This window comes from Pongo abelii, chromosome 2 (genome assembly GCF_028885655.2).
Source record: "Pongo abelii isolate AG06213 chromosome 2, NHGRI_mPonAbe1-v2.0_pri, whole genome shotgun sequence".
Classification (NCBI taxonomy): domain Eukaryota; kingdom Metazoa; phylum Chordata; class Mammalia; order Primates; family Hominidae; genus Pongo; species Pongo abelii.
In genome coordinates, this window is record NC_085928.1 from 116,270,617 (window position 1) to 116,293,344 (window position 22,728).

The 22,728-nt window shown below is 36.3% G+C and overlaps 1 protein-coding gene across 1 annotated transcript in view; it reads right to left on the reverse strand.

The window, feature by feature from the left end:
- Window positions 1–22,728, reverse strand: part of OXSR1 (oxidative stress responsive kinase 1) — a 92,584-nt gene that overhangs the window by 13,119 nt on the left and 56,737 nt on the right. The window contains 6 exon segments of the mRNA NM_001133533.1: window positions 5,363–5,485; window positions 11,886–11,951; window positions 12,579–12,627; window positions 17,585–17,718; window positions 18,379–18,480; window positions 20,606–20,715. Coding sequence (NP_001127005.1) covers window positions 5,363–5,485; window positions 11,886–11,951; window positions 12,579–12,627; window positions 17,585–17,718; window positions 18,379–18,480; window positions 20,606–20,715 — 584 coding nt within the window.

The following is a 22,728-nucleotide window of genomic DNA, read 5'->3' on the forward strand; positions in this document are numbered from 1 at the left end:
TGGAGAAAACTCTCGAGCCAAAATTGATCTGAAAGCTGCATGTCAAGAGTCTACTACCCTTAGTCTTGGTGTTGGATATTTGGGAATCTGGTATGTAAAGAAACACGGGTGGTCCAAAAATAAAGCATGGACCACTAGCAAAAATAAAGGTAGTGGAAATAAACTGATACTTGAGGTGAGGTCTCAAATATCTGGTGTAAACCACATTTATTAAGAAATGACCAATTATAATCTGCCATACGAAAATTTAAGCTATTTGGTAAATAATAAAAGTTAGCAGTAATTCTGGATACAGGCACTGTACTTTACGAAAAAACTTACCTCTAAACAAATAACAATTTATGGTAAATTCTGACAACGATGGACTTAGTCAGAATATGTCAAAGATCAATTGATGGTTTTTTTTTTTAACACTTTTATCACCATTTCATTAAGGAGTAATCAAAGTTCAGGTAATAGCTAATGTAGCATACCAAGTAAGTGGCCAACCCAAAACCTTTTAAAAAAAAAAAAAAAAAAAAAAACTTTGTAAATACTGAATTCATCCAGACTACAAGAAAAAACTTTTGTAAATAATTTCAAACTTACAGAAAAGGTGCTAGAATAACAATACAAGAACGTAAGTATACCCTTTACCCCAATTCATTTATTATTAACCTTTTTTCCCCTCATCTGCTTTATCATTTGGGTGCTCACTTTCTCTTTCTTTCTAAATATATTTTTCCTATACCACTTGAGAATAAGTTGCATATATCATGGCTGTTTACCACTTAATAATCAGAGTGTACATTTCCTAAGAATGAGATGTTTTCTTATATAACTTCACACTATAGTTCTCATTAAATTTAACATGATATAATACTTTTATCTAATTTATAGCATAAATGTCAACTGACACTAATGTCCTTTGTAGCTTTTTGTTTTTCCTCCAGTATCGAATGCAGTCTAGGATCATGTATTGCAGGTAGTTTTCACGTTTCTTAGATTTTTAAAATCCGCAACATCAACATTTTTGGAGAATACAGTCCCTCCACTCCCACCACATACTTTATTTTAATATATGTCCCTCACTTGGGGTTTATCTAATGTTTCCTTATTATTATATTTACATGAATTCCCACTTGGAATTCTACATACTGACGTGTCCTTCTTACTGTATTACATGTTCATCTGCCCCTCGTTGGTGATGTTAATTTTAATCACCTAGTCAAGGAATTTTCCTACTTCTCTGGTATAAAAAAACCTTGTTTTTTTTTCCCTTGTGGTGAATAGGTAATATGTGGGGACATACTTTAAGACCTTGAAAATACCCTGCTTATCAAAACTTTCCCCTATATTTAGCTTCATTGATGATTCCTGCCTAATCCTATCCTTACGACAATGATTGTAAAATGATGATTTTCCATCTCCAACACTTGTCCATATTTACTGGTCAGCACTTGGTAGCCTACTGTAATGAAGTACCATTCCTTTTCCCCCATTTGTTTATATATGTATTTGTTATTGGTATAGACTCATAGATAGCTATTTTCTAAATTGTTTATAATTAATTATTGCACTTTATTTTGGTGGTTAAATTGTCCCAGATTTTGCCAGTAGGAGTAACTTCGAGCTGGCGCTTGTGTCCTTATGAGTTGTTGTTTTTTTTTTTAAGTATCTTTTCCTTCTGGCAAAGGAAGATAATATTCAAGATTCCTCTTATATTTTCCCTGCCCAAGCCCTGGAATCAACCATTTCTCAAAGGAGCTCTGCTTCCCTTTAGTGGGGAATGGTATTAGAGACCATTATCTGGATACAGGGCATGTCATTATTGGGGTTTCTTTGCTTCCAGGCCATTCAGTGGACAAAGCTGAGAAATATATGCAAGTATAGACACATGTATATACATACACGCACACACACACACATTCACACACATACTTTACAAAGCTTGAATTCACACCAATGCCTCCAATTCAAACCCATTGCCACAGGATTCTTTCTCACCTTGCCCTGTTCCATACCTGCGTATATCTTCCTCTATAGTGCGAATCCTGGCTCCCAAGAACATTGAGACATTTACTCATTTCCTCAATACTACATCTACAAGAGTTTCTGAACTGCTTTGCATATACAACTATGAAAAATAATCCTAATAAAAGGAGCTCAAGGTTTGTCTTAAGTTTTCTCTTTCCCCCATCAACTCCACCTGAGAACACATAGTCAAATACTATATTCATAGGTTACTTGGATTCTTTCTTTTTATATTCCCCTTCAGTACAGTTACACATTCACTTAAAATATAATTGTAGACTTCCACTTCAGGCCATGATAAATAAACAGGGACCAGATTTATCTTTCTGCCTGAAACAACCCCACCTCTGCAAAAAAGACAAAATATATGAAGCAAAAATTTTCAAGACATTGGGCACTTGTCAAAGAAAAACAGTGATTCCTGGAAGACAGGGAAAAAAAAGTGGTGGGCCTTGTCCCTACTTACTGCCTTGAAAGCTTCCAAGCTATGGCACAGGGAGGTGGAACCTAGATGAAATCCAAGGAACTGCCTGAGTTGAGGAAACAGAGCTAAGAGACCGGGAGACCAAGGCAGATTAAGCTGATAAAACAGTACAAGGAAGGAGAAAGCTACAAAGAGAGTGAACCCTAGATAGCTGCAGACGGTCACTTTTGAATGTTTGACAGAATACTTATCAACGAATGCACGTAAAGAAATGCCGGAGAATACGGGGGGAAAACATCAAAAATGATGAGATGGAAGAGTGCATAGCACTCACACAGGGCCAGGAACAGTGCCTATTTCCACCAGCCCGACTGGAAAAACTAATAACTCACAGAGCATTGGGTAGTGTTCTCAAAAAGGTCTTGTCTCAGTAATGGGGAATAAATGGCTGTAGGCTGAACACTACTACAGACCCAACCAACAAATTATAAAAGCAAGATCTAAAAGCATTAAACTATTTCCAACTAACTTTAATGTATCCCAGAACAAAGCTCAAGAAGACTTACAGAAATACAAAATTGTCAGCAAGCAATAAGGTGAAAATTACAATGTTTGGCACCTAATCAGATTACTAGATATGCAGAGGCAGGAAAATACTCCTCAAGCCATAATGAAGAGAATAACTAACCAAACAAAACCAATTCAGAATTGACATGGATGTTAGAATTAGAAGAGAAGGATGTTAAAATAGTTATCATAGCTGTATTACATATCTCCAAAAAGTTAAGTAGAGACATAGAAGATGGGAAAAAAAATTAAACTTCTAGACTACTACAATGCCTGAGATGAACAGGAACTGGATGGGATTAGCAGAAGATTAGATATTGCAGAAGATAAATAAACTTGAAAGCTAGCATAAAAACTACACAAAATAGACAGAAAAAAAGAATTTTTAAAAAATTAAGAGAAACAGTAGGCTGTGAGACAACTTCGAGCTGCCTAATATATATGTTACTGGGGGACAGAAAAAATGTTTGAAAATATAATGGCTGAAAAATTTCCAAACTTGATAAAAACCTATAAACCACAGATCCAAGAAGCTCAATAAACCCCAAGCACAAGAAACATGAAGAAAAATATACCTAGGCATATCGCAATCAAATTTGCCAAAACCATTTGTAAAGAGGAAATCTTAAAAGCAGCCAGGGAAAAAAGACATGTTACTTATAAAGGAACAAGAATAAGAATGTCACAAAATTTCTCAGTGGAAAGATGCAAGCAAGAAGATGGTGAAGAAATATCTTTAAAATGCTGAAAGAAAAAAGCCTGTCAACCTGGAATTCTATACCCTACAAACACACATTCTCAAAACAAAGACATTTTCAGACATAAAATCATCACCAAAAGACTTATAACACAAAAAATATTAAGGAAAGTTTTTCAGGCATAAGGAAAATAATATAAAGATGGAAATCTGGATCTACATAACAGCATTATGAATATGGGCAGAATTTTGTCAAAGCCTTTTTCAGAATCTACGAAAATAAAAATATGATTTTTCTCCTTAGATCTATCAATATTATGAGATTTCCTAATACTGAACCATCATTGCACCCTACCCCGTTTGGTCATGGTATATTATTTTCTTAACATAGTTCAATTTAGTTTTAAAAGAGTCATGTTCTTAAAAAGAATTCATGGTCTCAAAAATGCTATAAAGATAACATGAAAAATACTGGACAGGAAACTACTTATTCTGTGGCCAAAGTATGTAAGTTTCTGTGTTGTTTAGATACCAATGTATTAGGTTATAAGAAAGCTACTGTAACTATTTCAGAACTACCAAATTTATCTATAGATAGCTAGAGAGTAATAATTAGATACTGAAAAGCTATAATGTTATCTCTCCAAATATTTGTTAGTCAGAGGAAAAATAGCATCATCATCCCTTTCACAGGAAGCTAGAACTACCAAATTCATGCAGCTTTAGCTTCCTCTGGTAGCTTTAATATAACAATACATGAGAGTATCAATTCAGACAGGAATCACATGAAAAAGTAAGGAAGAAAGGATGCCATAGTCTCACATTTATAAAGAAACATTAAACTCACAATTATATGTAAACAAATATTTGCATTTATCTTCTAAACAGTGTTTCCAAGCTTAGAGCTTAATCGATTTTTGCCAACTTCCATTGGCAAGGCCTTTACAAACTTAGCTCTACAGAAGGACTAGACTCAAAGACCTCATTAGATAAACAAGGTCAACAAATATTCAGTGTTTATCAAGAGTCATAAGTGCTTTCACCAAAGCAGATCCTAAAAGCAAGAAGCAATATACCAGTATACTCACTATTCATCCCACAAAACCAGTCCTAAGCAGTCAAAGGTATAATACCCTCAAACATTTATATTTCCTTATAAGACTTCCAGTCTTAGGAAGGAATGAGTCCTGACAACTTGAGGAAGTGCTTTTAGGCAAGAGTGATGAAATGAATCAAAAGGAAGACTCTTGTCTTCACTGTTTTTAGGAAACACACACACGTGTGCATGACAGATATCTAGGATGTACCAACTGAATAAGAGATACACCATTCCTCCTTAGTAGAAGGATAACAGACTTCAGGGAAAAGGCTTCCATTGCTGGGCCTTCAAGTTCACTAACTTTTCTTCTGCGATGTCTAATTGGCCATTAATCCTATCCAGTGTATTTTGCATCTCAGACATTTGCAGCTTTCGTCTCTAGATTTGGTAGATTTGGGTCATTTTTATATACTCTAAATATTATATTCAAACAGATGTCTAAGTCCAACTTTCCATGCAGAATTAACTGGGCTCCTATTATTAATAAGCTGTTCAAGAAAATCCTGTTACAATTGTATTCTTTATAAGTTCTAGCTAAAGTACACAGTTCAATAAAATTTACCCTGAGTTGTGAAATTGCTGCCTTCCCTTCCTCGCTTTCTTCATCAAATTCATCATCACTCCACTCCCAGCCTCCATCCTCTGTCTTATGAAGACGGCCACTGGAACCTGGTACTCTCCGAACCTGCTCATTAGAAAGAGAAGTGGGTTATGGTGGTATTTCATGCTTACTAAGTAGAAAACTCCGTATTTCTCTCTTCTTCTATCACTTCAATTCATTAAGTAGATAATAATTTTCCCCATAAATGTTCCCATATAAATTCATATCCTCCAACCATCACCTGCTCTCTGTTGACAATCTCTACTACCTGTCTTTAGTAACAACCGCTGTACTTCTATACTCTGAGCCCAAACATCAAAATCCTTCTTATGTAAAATCACAGGTAAAAATCTGATTTTAAATGTCCTGAGACATTTAAGGAAAGAAAAAAAAAAAAAAGAGGTTTTGGGTGCTCAAAATGAATAAACCCAAGATTTAAAATCTGTTATTTTTTCTTTTTGTTAAGTCAAACTTATACTTGCATATGATTTCAAGAGTACTAGAGCTGTGCATGTTTTGTTAAGAAAAACAGCAACCTCCTAACTTTCAGCTTCATCTCCACTGGCAACCACTTTCAACTCATTTTCGCTTATCTTTTTGGACATTCATCTCTTGAATATGTGGTCCTATCATTATTCACTGATTTTTTGGTTTTAGGAGTTATCTGTAGGACTTCCCACAATAGAAGATGAAAATTTAACTCTGTTATGAACTCTCTATTCTTTTCTCAAGATATACTATAATTTTGGTTAGATCAATATTCAATGTTTACATAACATGATTATATATATCATATTCAGAGCTGAGCCTTATCATATATTACCACTTCTATTTCCCCTGTAGTTAGTATTTATTCTCTCTCAGCTGTTTATATCTCCTTTTACCACATTCAAATGGGTATTCTGTCAGTATCATCTTCTTGAAGAAGACTCTCACCGGAACCTCCTGATCTGTTCCATCCTAGACTGGTTTCACAGCATGTCTCCTATTTCAGATCAAATTCTACCATCAGCCAGAGGATTGTGCGTCCTGGATCACGTGACTTCTGTTTTTAGTTTAAGCACCATCTCCACTATTAGCATGTATTAAAGTCATGCATTTCTGAACTTATCTTGATTCCATCTTCACACTTCATTCATTGTTTGGTCAAAAAAGAAAAGGCTGCATCAGTAATTATTTTCTTTCACACCTTTGAAGAAAACTGCCTCATTGTTTGGCTTCCAGAAGTGCTACTGAGGTCATCATGACTCCTGATCCTGTCTGTGACATTTCCCCCCTCCCTGGAAGAATACAGATTCTTCTTTTTGCCTCCAGTATTCTGACTTATCATGGTAATGTATGTTAGCATTAGTCTATTTTTATTAATTGTGCTGAGTACTCAAGACTCTTTCAATCTGGAAATTCATGACCATCCAGTTTTGGACATTTTTCTTGAATTATTTTGTCAATGATTTACTTTCTTCTGTTTTTCTCAGTTCTCCTTTTCTGGAATTCTCTTTACTCAAATGCTGTACCTTCTCAAATGGTCCTCTAATCTCAGCTTTTTGTTATCTATATCTGGGCCTTTTGAACTCTTTTCTGGGAAATTTCCTCAACCTTTGCATTGAATTTTTCATTTCTTCTATGTTTTCAACTTCCAAAAGCTTTTTGTTGGTACTGGTCCTGGTTCTCTAAAAGCTCCCTTATAATTCATATGCCATACAACTGAACCACTCAAAGTATACAGTTCAATGATTTTTAGTATATTCAAAGTTGTGTAACCATCACTACCATCAAATTTAGAACATTTTTATCACTCCCTACAAGACATGCCATACTCTTTAGCAGTAACTGGCCACTTCTCTCCAAAACCCCCAGTCCTATGTTACCACTAATCTACTTTCTGTCTCTTTACATTTGCCTATTTTCAACATTTCACATAAATTGAATCATACAACATGTGGTCTTTTGTGATGGGCTTTTTTAACTAGCATAATGTTTGAAAGGGTCATCCATGCTATGGCATGTATCAGTACTTCATTCCTTTTTATTGTCAAATAGTATTCTACTGTATGAATATACCACATTTTATAAATCTAATCATCAGCTGATGAGCATGTGGGTTGTTTACACTTTTTGGTTATTATGAATAATGCTGCCATGAGCAGCGTACACATTTTTGTGTGGACTTACGTTTTCAATTCTCTGGCGTGTGCCTAGGAGTAGAATTGCTGGGTCACATGGTGACTTTGTTTAGGCTTCTGAGGAACTGCCAGACTGCTTTCCAAAGTGGCTGCACCATTTCACATTCCCATCACCAGTGCAGAAGTGTTCCAATCTCTCCACATCTTTACCAACAGTTGTTACTGTCTTTTTGATTATAGCCATCCTAGTGGGTGTGAAGTGGTATCTCTTTGTTATTTTGATTTGCATTTCTCTGATGGCTAATAATACTGAGTATCTTTTCATGTGTTTATTGGCCATTTATCTATCTTCAAGAGGTCTCTATTCAGATCCTTTGCCCATTTTTAAAAATGTGTTTTTTATTATTGAGTTGCAAAAGTTCTTTATATATTCTAGATACAAGTCCCTTATCATATATATGATTTGCAAATATTTATTCCCATTCTGTAGGTTGTCTTTTCACTTTCTTGCCAGCATCTATTGAAGCACAAAAGTCTTAACTTTTGATAAAATCAATTTACCTACTTTTTCCTTTAATTGCTTGTATTTTTGGTGTCATATCTAAGGAAGCTTTGCCTAGCTCAAATTCCCAAAGATTTACAGCTATATTTTCTTCCAACAGTATTATAACTTTAGCTCCTATATTTAGGTCAACAATCCATTTTGAGTTAATTTTTTGTAGGATGAGAGTAAAAGACCCAACTTCATTCTTCTGCATGTGACTATTCAGTTGTACCAAGGCCATTTGAAGATGATGATTCTTTAGTCTTCACTGAATTGTCATGGCACAAATGCTTCTTTAATAGTATCATGTTTACTTTTTGTGAATGTAAACTCTTTTTTCTTTTGAGACAGGGTCTTGCTCTGTCACCCAGGCTGAAGTGCAGTGGCGCAAACACAGCTCCCTGCAGCCTCTACCTCCTGGGCTCAAGCGATCCTCCTGCCTCAGCCTCCCGAGCAGCTGGAATCACAGGCACATGCCACCATGCCCAGCTAATTTTTTTTTTTGGTAGAGTCTGGGTCTTGCCTTGTTACCCAGGATGGTCTAGAACTCCTGGGCTCAAGCAATCCTCCTGACTTCTCCTCCTAATGTGTTGGGATTTACAGGCGTGGGCTACCACTCCTGGTAAATATAAACTCTTATCTCTAAAGACAGTCATGATTTTATTTAAATTATCTTCCTATATAGTCTGTTTCCTGTAAGTTTCTTTTTTTTTCTGTTTATTTTGACCTCTATTTTTCATATTAAGAGGTTTCCCTGAAGTATCCTGTGATCCTAGATCTATGCTCATATTTAAGTGCAAGGAACTAAAGCACTGATTGGAAACACTGAGCTTTTAAGTGGGTGGAGTTTGCTTCACTGCAGAGTGATGTGGGTGAGCATTTCCCACCTCCAATGTCAGTACTTCTGTTTTTCCTCTTAGGCTAGTCAGATTGATCAAATAAGGATTTTTCAACGTCTTGTCTAGGGGGTAATAAGCCTTAATATTTATGTTCCAGGAGTTGTATGAAGTGATATGAATAGATTCTTAACATTCAATGTGTAAACAATTACTTAAATGCCCTTTTCAGTAAGTTATTCCCATCTTTAACTGTGCCTGGTGTCCTTCAGTTCAGAGACCATTTCTTTTACCCTTCTGCAGAATAAACCTCCAGACATCTCCTGGAGTGCAGCATGGAGTGGGGGAGGGACCACAGTCTAACTCTATCTTAACACTTTCAACCAACCTTCCTGTTTTTAGCCCTACTTTCACTCTCATTTCTGGAGGTACCTGGCACTATTAATTCCCTTACCTTTCAGGGTTCTGTTGTATATGGTAGCTTCCAAGCTTTTCTTAATACTGGCTTAGCAATTATAGTCTGCTGATTTGCCAAGTCCTTTACCACTAATTTATGGGCATAAAAGTTTTGAATATTTGGTTGCAGCTTTCACTTCTCTCATTTTTTGTCCACTAGAGGTTTATGCCTTTTCTTTTTATTTTTTCTTTTCTTTTTGAGACACAGTCTCGCTCTGTCACCCGGGCTGGAGTGCAGTGGCATGATCTTGGCTCACTACAACCTCTGCCCTGCAGGCTCAAACAATCCTCCCACCTCAGCCTCCTGAGTAGCTGGGACCACAGGCACACACCACCATGCCTGGCTAATTTTAATTTTTGTATTTTTAGTAGAGATAGGGTCTGCCATGTTGCCCAGGCTGGTCTTGAACTCCTGAGCTCAAGCAATCTATCTGCCTCAACCTCCCAAAGTGCTGGGATTACAGGCGTGAGCCACCGTGCTTGATCTCTTTTTATTCTCTTAACAGTTCTTTTAGTAGATAATTTTTGGCAGGAGGGTGGAAATATATGCAGGTATTAACCCAGGCTGAAGTACAGTGGTATGATCACAGTTGACTGTGCCTTCAACCTCCCAGGCTCAAGCGATCCTCCCACCTCAACATCCTGAATAGCCGGGACCAGAGGTGTACGCCACCATAGCTTATTAATTTTTAAATTCTTTTTATAGATATGGGGTCTCACTATGTTGCTCAGGCTGGCCTTGAACTCCTGGGTTCAAGCTATCCTCCCACCTTAGCCTCCCAGAGGTGCTGGGATTACAAGCATGAGTCACCATATCCCCGGTCTGAGGCTCGTTCTTTTTTTTTTTTTGAGACAGAGTCTTGCTCTGTCGCCCAGGCTGGAGTACAGTGGCACAATCTCAGCTCACTGCAACCTCCCTCTTCTGCATTCAAATGATTCTCATGCCTCAGCCTTCCGAGTAGCTGGAATTATAGACATGTACTACCACGCCGGGCTAAGTTTTGTATTTTTAGTAGAGACGAGGTTCCACCATGTTGGCCAGGCTGGTCTTGAACTCCTGGCCTCAAGTGATCCACCTGCCTTGGCTTCCCAAAGTGCTGGGATTACAGGCATGAGCCACTGAACCCAACTTACTCTTCTTAAATTAATCAGATTTCAGATATAAATCAACATGTATCTCAGATGGGATTTATTATAATAATAAGCACAGAAAATTTATACATATTATTAATAAGCATAGAAATATATACATATTATTTAAGAATATCCTGTGTGTCAGGAACTATTCTAGGCACACTGAAGATACAGCAATGAAAAAAAGTCCCTGTTCTCATTAAGCTGTTATTCTAACGGTAAAGAATGACTATAAAACGTCAGATGGTGATAAGTAGGGTAAAGGGATAGAGAGTCATGGGAGGGTACTGTTTTAGTAATCAGAGAATATTATTCTGAGGAAAGGCCAATTGAGTAGACTTGACATAAAGTGAAGGAATGAGCCAAGTGAGTTTTTAACCTAGTAGCTATCCATGAGAATAATCTTCCAAGTCTCATCCACTAGAGACATGACTTTAATTGGTTTGGGATGACACTGTCCATGTTTCTTTTTTTTTTTTTTTTTTTAAGTCCCCAGGTGATTCTGATATGGAACGATGGATTATAGCCACTGAAAAAGATACATCTCTAAAATAGAGACAAGTTAACTGTTTTACCAGTGCTTATTAAGAATATCATTTCCAAGTATTTAATATACATTTCTGGTTCTTCACTGTGTTAAATTCTTGGAACGTATCAAAATTCCCAAGCAGTGAGATCTATGGAAGAGAATAAGCCACTGCTAGACATAATGCTTCTAACTTCTTGGACAGGCTTACCACTATATTATATAACGTGTAAGACCTTTACCTTCTTCAAGTCTATCATCAGCAGAAGCCCAAACTGCCTCCTTTCCTTCACATTGGATAAGTCTGCTTCAGCAGAGAAGTAAGAGTGGGAAAAAGGGAGGATTTTCTTCTCCCTGCTCTCACAGAGGTTCATAAAAGTATCATGGACAGGAAGATTAATATATTCTGCCCAAACTGAGATATTAAAGCATTCTGTATGCTCACATCATGACCAAACTTCTTAGAAATTACATGTGCATAATAAAGTTCTTTCAGTCTTTCTGTAAAGGCAGTAGAAAATTTGGAGTTCCAAAGAGGGTACTGTGACTTATACCCAAAGCTATAAATGCTATGTAAAATCAGAACTCACTCTGGTAGCTGGAAACAGTTATCAAACAGAGTTTAGAATTAATTTACCAATTACTGTCTAGCATCCCTTTTCATCCTAAAAGATAGCAGAGTAATACCAAGGCATACAGTAGACCAAAGATATTTGCTGAATGAATGTATCAAAGAATGCTTTAGAAAGGATCGAAAGAAAACCAGTAATTCTCATATACTATTAACAATGTATTACTTAACATGTTTTCAAAATGCAAAAATAAAGTAAATTCTTCAGGAAAACTGAGTTAAATTCTGATTTACCTTTTTTGCTCTTTCAGAAATGGTTGGTGCTCTCTGCAATATTTTTTCTTGAAGAAATTCTTTATTCTGGAGAGGAAAAGTAAGTATTTTGTTTTTATAAGTTTTTAAGGTATCAAAAAAAAACCCCACAAAAATGTTCACCATAATCAAAATGTGATATAGTAACTGTTCTGTAATGAAGTGTGAGAAAAACTTTCATTCTTTCACTCTGAAGCTCCTTTAGTACGTTACTACCACAATTTCATAAATTGAGACAGAAAATTAAGAGTAGTACACTGTATGAACCATTGTCTATGAAGAGTTTGCTGTACTGTATGTTCTTTGAGATCATGGTCCTACATTTCCAACTACAGTAACATCCTACTATCTGATATATTTGGGAAATGAGATGTTTACAAATTCAGTAGTAAACCTTAAAACCAGAGTTTGGTATTTTTCACAAATTATATTTATAATGACAAAATTTAATAATCATTGTTCCTATGATCAGTTTAACCTAATATTTAAAAAGATTTACTAAATTCTGAAGCAATTATCTTAATTACAAAAACTGTATACATAGTGCTTTCTGCAATTATTTTATCTACCATCATTTTTCCAAACATAATCATCCAACTTCTAAGCAGTGAACATAATCTGAGTAATTGAGGAGCATCCTATGAATACACATAATCAAAAGCTGGAATTGCCTACCTTTGCTTTCTGGAAAAATTTGTGCCTTAATAGTTCTGCTGCTGTTGGTCTAAAACCAGGAAGGGAGGGAAGAAAAGTTTTTACAATTAATTCAAGTGTAATGTCAGATTCCATCATCAAAAATGAGAAAAAATTTTTTTCAACAGCAAAATAAAAACAGTATACTCTACTTTCCTTAAACTGCTAAAAAGCAAAAGTAAAACAAACTTGATACAGGACATTGAATAAAATAAAAAACTCAAAACAAATATTCTGATAACAATTATTGTATATTCTTTGAAAAAATCATTAGTGAAATGTTTTTTCTGGAAGCATGATTTCTTAATAGAGTCTAATATATTTGCTATTTAATAATATTAATTTAATATTTAATATTATTTCCCAATAAGTAAGCCAGAAAATATCTATCTAACATTTTTAGCAACGCATAAAAATATATTTAAACACACAGAGAGGAAACGGACCAAATCAAGACCTCCACTTCTTGCCACATGGTAGCCTGCCAGCCTTCAATTTAAGTAACCACAGATCCTTAAAAATAGATTTCACAATCTCCCTTTAAAAATGAAAATTCTAAAAGTAAAGTATATTCCCCAAATTTAACAAAACTCAGTGTTTAACTCATTTCTTCATGGTCTTATTTCCTTTTAAGTAAAGACATGACTGTCAATTTTACAAGCTTTTAAAAGAGTATCATTCAGAATAAAGAATTTAACATTTAAGAGACTGGACCTATTTTGCCACACACCTACCTGATCCTGAGCAAATCACAACCTCTCTAAGGTTCAGTATTACTTGGCCAAGCCCCTAAGAGCAGTAGTTCTTAAACACTGCTGTGCATTAAACTATCTGGGAAGAATGTAAAAATCCCAATGACCAGCGGGCACCATGGCTCACACCTGTAATCCCAGAACTTTGGGAGGCCAAGGTGGGTGGATCACGATATCAGGAGTTCAAGACCATCCTGGCCAATACGGTGACACCCCGTCTCTACTAAAAAAACACAAAAATTAGCAGGGCATGGTGGCGTGCGCCTGTAGTCCCAGCTACTCGGGAGGCTGAGGCAGGAGAATTGCTTGAACCCATGAAGCGGAGGTTGCAGTGAGCCAAGATTGTGCCACTGTACTCCAGCCTGGGCGACAGAGCAAGACTGTCTCAAAAACAAACAAACAAACAAAACCAATGACCAGGCTATACCTCATACCAATTAAAGCAGAAGCTTTAATTGGTCTTAGTAATTTTTAAAACTCCCCAGGTAATTCCAATATGCATTCCAGTTTAAGAACCAGCACCTCAGATGATTATTATAAAGATTAAAAAGCTGAATAAATGTGAAAGTGCTGTGCAAACTGAAATCCTACATTATCACTCTTATTTTTTCATTCACTCAAGATTTCAATATGCTCAACAATGTGATTGCTCAACATTGCTTCTTATTATTCATTCCTTTCTTCTGACTTCATTTCCTTCTTTCTAAAGTCTAACTTATGGGTTCTTTAAGTGACAGAATGTGACTGGAAAACTCAATTTCTGTGTGCAAAATAATTTCATGTTCATTCTTGAATGACAGTCTGACTAGCTGGAGAACTCTGGGTCAAAGTCACAGTCATGAGCCTCTTAATGCTTTGGCCAACAATATACTGTGTATTTGACAGTAGTCAGAGCAACAGGCTACACTAAATAGCCTAGGCATGCAGTAGGCTGTACCATCAAAGTTTGTGTAAGTACACTCCATGATGTTCACACAATGACAAAACTGCCTAATACACATATTACAGAATGAATCCTCATCATTTTAAGTGACACATGACTGCATTTTCTCTGAGCATTTCACTAAATGCTGGCCGTAACTGTTGTGTTATTGGGGAAGTAGCTGTCAAGTCTACCTGCTAATCCTCAGTAGGTAATCTGTTCCCCGAGGTTGCCTGTAGGAGTTTATCTTTGCTTCGTGTCCAGTAGTTTCACAACAACGTGTACAAGTGGAAGGGGGACACTGCTTGGAATTCTGGGGGGATGGCTCTTTACTCTGAGAATATAGGTCTTTCATCAACTCTGGAAAATTCTCAGCCATTATTTCTTTGAATATCACTTCTCCTACATTCTCTCTAGTCTTTCCTGGTAAGTTCATGTATATGTATATGTACATTTGTGCGTGCGTGTGTGTGTGGATGTGCATACACACAAACATACTGAACCTTCTCAGTCCACCCTCCAAATGTTAATATTTCTTTCATATTCCCTCTTTGATCTTTCTGTGCTACATTCTGAGCAATTTCCTCAGTATAGTGTAGTCTGATTAAAACAGGCTAACTCTAGTCCAATTGCATGGGTCAGAATTCTGATTCCACCATTTATTAGCTGTGTGACTTTGGAGAAGGTTACTTAACCTCTCTGTGATTCAGTTTCTTCATTTGTAAAATAAAGAAAATAACAGTGCTATCCTCAAAGGATTACTGTGAAAACTAAACAATATATGTTAAGTGTTTACCACAGTGCCTGGTACTTGAGTAAATAATCTCTTTTTTGTTTTACTGGTTGTTCTGTTTAACCAGTCCATTGTGCGTGTTATTTTAACTTAGCAATGTTCTAAACAAAGTTTAATTTTGGTTTACAAACTGGAATAGATTTTCTATAGCTTCCAGTTTTCTTAAAGTTTTATAATAATTTTAGACTTACAGAAGAGCTGCAAAACTAGTACAGAGTTCCTACATGCCATTCACCACCTTCTGCTATCATTAACCTTTTATATAACCACAGTATAATAATAAAGAAATCAACTAAAATATCAACACTGGTACAATACTATTAACTAAACTACAGACTTCATTCCATTTCTCCAGTTTTTCCACTAATGTCCTTTTTCTGTCCCAGGATCTAGTATAGGATACTCTGTTGCTTTCCGTCTTCACGTCTTCTTAATTTCCTCCAATCTGTGACAGTTTCTTAGTCTCTCTTCCTTGACAGTTTTGAAGATTGCTGGTCAGGTATTTTGCTGCATATTTCTCGATTTGGGTTTGTCTGATGTTTTCTCATTATAGACCGAAGTTACGGATTTGGAGGAAGAATACCTCACAGGTTATATGCCCTTCTCGTTGCACCATATCAAGAGGTACATCAGTCTTATCAATGTATTATTAATAGTGATGTTAACCTTGGTCATTGGGTAGAGGAGGTGCATTGTAAAGTTGCTATTTTTCCTTTTTCATACTCTACTCATCAGAAGTGAGTCAACAAGTCCAGCTCACACTCATGGAAAGTTTTAAACATTAATCACTGTGTTTTTCATTTCTGGCATTGCTATTTGGTTCTTCTGTCATAGTCACAGTCTTTTCTTGTGGGTCTGATTTCTTCTCTTATAATTTTAATTATTTTCAATATACTTAATTTTATATCTTTTCAGATTATCACTGCATTACCTAAATCTCTTGGAGCACTAATCCGTCTGCTTGTGTCTGCTAACTAGTTCATAATGCATTGTTTCACTGTGTGTTTCTTAATTTTGGATTGTGACCTTATTACAGTGGTGCATAATGTTCAGGAATCCAATGGGAGCTAGAGTTTGACAGTGTTCTTCCAGTGCAGCTCTGTGACTACTTCCGTCACAAATAAAAAGTGATTTGGTGAAGCTTTTTTAACGTTCTAATCCTGTGGGTTCCTGGATAACATAGGTAGTATAGACTCTAAACCTGTGGAATGTCCAGGTTGAAGGGCTTGATTATTCAGGAGAGGTTTTTGTTGTCTTTTGGTGATGACAATTTTTATTCTTGTCTATCCTTTTACTAAGGATACAGACATCTGAAGTTCTTAGCTTTAAGAAGAATCTCAGTTCAAACTCCCCACTGGGTGGACCCAAGATCTCAATTCCAGTCTTCACATGGGAGTTACAAATCCAAATCAGTAGGTTATCAGAATGAATAGTGACCCACTGAAAACAGCCACGGGATTAGTTCACAGTATTTCTTCTTTAACTTAGGGCTTCCTTATTATTTCTGGCATCTGAGAATCTTTAAGTTGAATAGATTTTATCTGGCATTTCTAGGTATTTGTAACAAGATAATTTTGTTCCTTTAACCAACTAATTTGGTAAAAGAAAAGTGTTTCCTGTCTTTTTTAACTGTTTACTCAGACACAGAAAAAAAAATTATAAAAACACAGGTATAAATTTTGCTACCTGTTTTTCTTACCCTTTCCAATATTTCCAACAATAAATTCTGAAACCCTATTACATATACTAGAGATGTGATCAAGAACATCAAAGTCTTTCCCTTTTAATGATCTTTAGAGAAACAAAAATTAAAGAACTCAGTGCTAAGAAGCTGAGTGGAATATATATGTGAAACAGACAAATAAGACTCAGAGGGAACAGAGCCCTAAGTTAGGAATCAGGACTTTGAGATTCAAGTCCTACTCCTATGACTAAGTATCAAGTGACCTCAAAAATAAAAGGTTGTACTCAATGATCCCCAACATTCTACGATTCTGCTTAATTCAAGAAGTTACACGTATTGGATGTTCTTATTTATTTGCTCACTTGTCATTCAATCTGTCTAATATTGATAAGGAAGCTATTTGAATTTTTGGTCCACTTACTAAAGTATCTTTCTAACATGGAAATAAGTATGATTATTAGACACTAAATATAAATTTCCTATGTGTCTTTCCTTTCTTAATACTGTAAACGGCATTAAGACATTCATTTATAAATTTTAAATGCAAATTAAAAACAAACTTCTCCACTAACTTGGCATTTATTAATACAGAATTCACAACGTACAACTTTATAAGAAATTAACAAGGAAAAAGCTGAACTATTTAGGGTACACTGTATACTACAAAGAAGGCAGAAATCAATTCATTTCCAATCTAGTATAATGGTCTCTGTATACTTTTTTAAAGTTTATATTTAGTTCTTTTGAAAATAATTTCCTGTACATACGAGTATGTGATTCTTAGACTTCTCACAATGTTTTATTAGAGAGAAAAGTAGACTTTTTCTCACATTTTACCTTTTTTCTGGATCTTTTTGAAGGCACAATGAAATCATTTTTCTAAATGATTTTCCATATTTTTTCAGCATTTCTTTATCTTGAACACCAGTTTCCAAAGAAGGAGGATCGTTCTGCAGTGTCAGCATTAAAACCTGCAAGAATTTTCAATATACTATAAACCTGTGATGACTCAGTAAAGTTTAACTATTGTGGTCAAGATTTTTCAATATAGGCACCCCCCCACCAACATACAAACATTTTATTTTCTGTAAGTTCATATCTGAATCAGTTGTTTAAAACCCAGAGTTATTACGTGTATTTCACATAAATAATATGTTGTAGATGGTTAGCTTCTCAACACACACACACACAATGGATATTATTCAGCCTTAAAAAGCAAGAAAATTCTGCAACATGCTACAACATTGACGAACCTTGGGGACATTACGCTAGCCACTCAAAGATAAACACTGTGTGATTCTACTTATATGAGGTATTGAGAGTAGTCAAAATCATAGAGACAAAAAGTGATTGCCAAGGGGCTAAGAATGGGAATCAAGAGTTACTATTTAATGGGTATAGAGTTCCAGTTTTAAAATGAAAAGAGTTTGGATGCAGATGGTGGTGACAACCGCACAACATGATGAATGCATTTAATACCATTGAACTATATACTCAAAATGGTTAAAGATGATGGTCAATTTTATGTTATGTGTATTTTACCACAATAAAAAAAAATTAAAAGACTGGCAAATGGCTCTGAAAAGGAATTGGGACTTGAGCTGGGGTAGTATTTGGAATACAAGCCTCACCTTCATTGGTGGATATTTATGATAAGGAGCTGCCCCTGTGGCCAATTCAATTGCTGTAATTCCAAAACTCCAAATATCAGCTTTGAAATCATAACCACGGACCTGCAAAACAGATTTGCATGATTATTTTTACCTGCATAAAAGGACTTTTAAAAGTTAGCTTCTGGCCAGGCGTGGAGGCTCACACCTGTAATCCCAGCACTTTGGGAGGCTGAGGCAGGCGAATCACCTGAGGTTGGGAGTTCAAGACCAGCCTGACTAACATGGAGAAACTCCATCACTACTAAAAAAAAAAAAAATACAAAATTAGCCGGGCACGGTGGCGTGTGCCTGTAATCTCAGCTATTCGGAAGGCTGAGGCAGGAGAATCGCTTGAACCCAGGAGGTAGAGGTTGCGGTGAACCGAGATCATGCCATTGCATTCCAGCCTGGGTAACAAGAGTGAAACTCCGCCTCAAAAAAAAAAAAAAAGTTCGCTTCTGAGGTGGAGTGTGGTGGCTCTTGCCTGTAATCCCAGCACTTTGAGAGGCTGAGGTGGGAGGATGAGGTGGGCTTGAGGCCAGGAGTTCAAGACCAGCCTGGGCGACATGGTGAGACCCCATCTCCACAAAAAAAAAATTGTTTTAATTAGCTAGGAGTGGTGACGTACGCCTGTAGTCCAGCTGCTCGGGAGGCTAGCTTGAGCCCAGGAGTTCAAGGTTGTAGTAAGCCATGATGGCACCACTGCACTCCAGACTGGGAGACAGAGCAAGACTCTGTCTCTAAAAATAAACAAACAAAAAAGCTACCTCTAATGTGTACCAAGAACAATGAAAGTGTTCATAAGCTTTAAACCAATAAAATAAAGTAGGCAAAATCTAAATATATTTGGTAATACAAAAAATAAAGACACAACCTGAATGTTCACCAATGGTGAAGAAATTGTTAAGTATGGTATATTTTAAAAATTACAGTCAATTAAAAGCAATATTTATTAATTCTATGTGAACATATAAAAAACACTTGTGATAAAACATGAAGAAAAAAACACAAAATTGCTCATACGTCCTGAAACTTTTACAAACAGTAAAATACTAGAAAGTATCAAAACAAAATGTTTTGTAGTGGGGTAGCTTTTTTGTTTTCCAAAGGATCTGTATTATGGTATTATCACCTTAATTTCTATAATGAAAAAGTTATGAAGGTTGTGAATACTTTTAAACTTTTTAGAGTGAATATGTGGCCAAATTTCTCTACTTATACACTGTCACCAGTACATTACATGGCTATACATTTTAATTTTCTATCCTAAGCAATATAGGAGAAATAGGATTGGGGAGTGTGTAGTGTGTAAGACCTAAAATTAAGGATCAATAGTATGTGCTGCCCTGCCATCTGGTAAAACTGAAGGGCCTCTAGAGACCTAAGCAGAAGTTCCCCTCCCCACTCTGCTCTTGCAGATAATGTCTCCTAGCCCAACAATCCTCCTTATCAAACGACCAGGTACAGTTCCTGCTTGCCCCTGAGAAGCAGATTTCGGCTCCCTGTCAGCCAATCTTATCTTCTCAAGGAAACCAAGGGGCATGGCAATCTGCTGGTACTACAAAGCCTGTCTCCAAAGCCCCTTCTTGTTCATTCTGTTACTCAGTGCAACTCTGCTGGTCCTGCACGGCATGCAGTTATCCTCCTTCCCTAGGCTGTGAGTATATATGACTAATAGACAGCTGTCAATCTCATTTATCCCGTGTCAGGTGTTGTATGTTCAGCCATTCCCATAACTTTACAGTGGGAATCCTTCCCTCACCAACAGGGTGAATACAGGTGATTAAAACAGAGTAAAAATGAATTCGGTTCGCAGCATACTGAGTTTGATATATCTATAAGGCATTTATGTGAAGCATCTATTAAGAACTAGAAATAACTATATGGAGGCTTAGGAAACAAAACTGGACATAATTTAGAAATCATTAAACCAATAAATCTATATGTAAAATTTGGTATAATTTGTACTAATAAAATTATTAAAACAAGCCTCAATTATATTATTCCTGAATTTCATATATCCTTTGCAAAGTTCCAAAGAATTTCTGTTGTTTTGTTTTCAAGGGTGGACTAAAATCCTAACCAAGGAACAGGGACATGTTTCCCAAAGCTAACCTGCTATGCCAAACAAAAGCAAACACTATTAAGTTTTTTGAGTTTCAAAACAAAGCCCTAATCCATTTAAAACAGAAAAAAGACACGGTACCTGTTCCATAACTTCAGGTGCCATCCAACAAGGGGTGCCAACAAAGGTCTTTCTCACTTTATTTCGGGTAATATCACCACCAGTTGCTAAAAAAGCACTAACCCCAAAGTCTGAAATAGAATACAACAGCAAGGTATTTAAAGTGCATCAACTATCATAAATGAATAGGAAAACAATATAATGTAGTGACCATCCTATATATAAATAAAAACCATGATAGTTTCTTATCTTTTTGCTGAACTTCTTAACTAAATTAAGACATAGCTTAAACTAGGAACAGTGGCTCACACCTATAATCCCAACACTCTGGGAGGCCAAGGCAGGAGGCTCACTTGAGCTCAGGAGTTCAAGAACAGCCTAAGCAACATAGGGAGACCTCATCTTTACAAAACAAAAAAACAAAAAAGACATAGCTTAGCAGGTGCCTCACTCCATTCCTCTCCACCCCCACATATCACCATCTTCTCAGATTTTCCCCCGTGCTCTAATCCACTCTACATACCACTATCAGATTCATTCATCCATTCATTTTTAAATTATCACTTTGACATGGCCCTTTCAGTTCAGAAACTCCTACAGAATGAAATCCAACCTTTTTAGCTTAGTATTCAAAGAGCTCTCAAGAACTCAGCCCCAAATAAATCAGAGTTCATAATTCTAAATACATATCCTAACTTCACCTCTTAGTAAATGCATGACATTGGTAAACTTAGTTCACCTCTCTAAGCCTCAGGATTTTCTCTACAAAGATTTTATCCCACAATACTGAAGCCAAAGTACCAGTCACTGATGAGGAGGACTGCCTGCCTCACCATGATCCCCCCTTTTCTGTAAATAGCCCTGGTTGTGTATCTGTACTCCCTCACCTTGACCCCTGGGCATACCTGATTTGAGCCAGGGTTAGACACCTTAATCCAAGGTAGGCCTATATTAGTCTCCTAGAAATGTGAAGCTTGAATGGAAAGACAAAGAAATTAAGGGTCACTGGAGCTGAGCCATGCTAACAGCATCCTGAAGGTCACCAGCACAACTGGGTTTCCTGCCCATTCTGAGGCTAGATTTTTTTATTCTGTGTATTTCCTAGTGTATTTCAAAAATTTCTGCTTTGTTAAGTCAGCCAGTGATAATTTCCAATACAACCAAAAGAACTTTAACTAATATAGTGAGGCTCTTACACACCTTATCCAACTTTTATACACCTTTTCTGACTCCCCTTTTGTTTTGTGTCCATTCCAGAATACTCTGCATTATGTAAAATGAGTCTGTATTTGTCCATAATTTATTCTATTTTCAAATTGAAAATAGAATTATAAAATAGAAATTATGAAAATAGAAATAAATTTGAAAATACAATAAATTACGGAAAACCCAATTGTGAGAAGGATAATTTTAGCATGGCAAACTTTAAAATTCCAGATTCAGAAGTCTATGAATTCTACCATTTTCAAACAATTATTTGAAATAATTGCTTGTCTATACAGTACAGTTTAAAAATAGCAAGTCTATATAGTACAGTTTTAAAAACAATAATCTTGTCTGAATGCACTTAGAATTATTAAAAAAAAAAAACAACACAATAATCTTGGCCAGGCACAGTGGCTCATTCCTGTAATCCCAACACTTTGGGAAGCTGAGGCAGAAGGATCACTTGAGGCCAAGAGATCAAGACCAGCCTGGGCAACACAGTGAGACCCCCATCTCTACAAAAAATAGAAAATTAGCTGGGCAAGGTGGCAAGCACCTGTAGTCCTAGCTACTTCGGAGGCTGAGGTAGGAGGACTGCTTGAGCCTACGAGTTTGAGGCTGCAGTGAGCTACATTTGCACCACTGCACTCTGGCCTGGGTGACAGAGCAAGACGTTTTATCTAAAATAATAATCATCATCATCATCATCATCATCATCTTAACAGTTTTCAATACTCCTAAACCGGCAAATATCTAAAAACTTTAAAATGTTCCATTTGTAACCACAATAACAAAGTAAACAATTTGAAGCGCATATGAAGGGGAAAAAAAGTACATTTAGTGCATTCAGCTCTGCCACTAGTCAGCTGAACTTGGGCAGGTATTTTCAATCTTTGTGCTACAATTTCTTCATCTGTAAAAAGGAGGCAATAACAGTA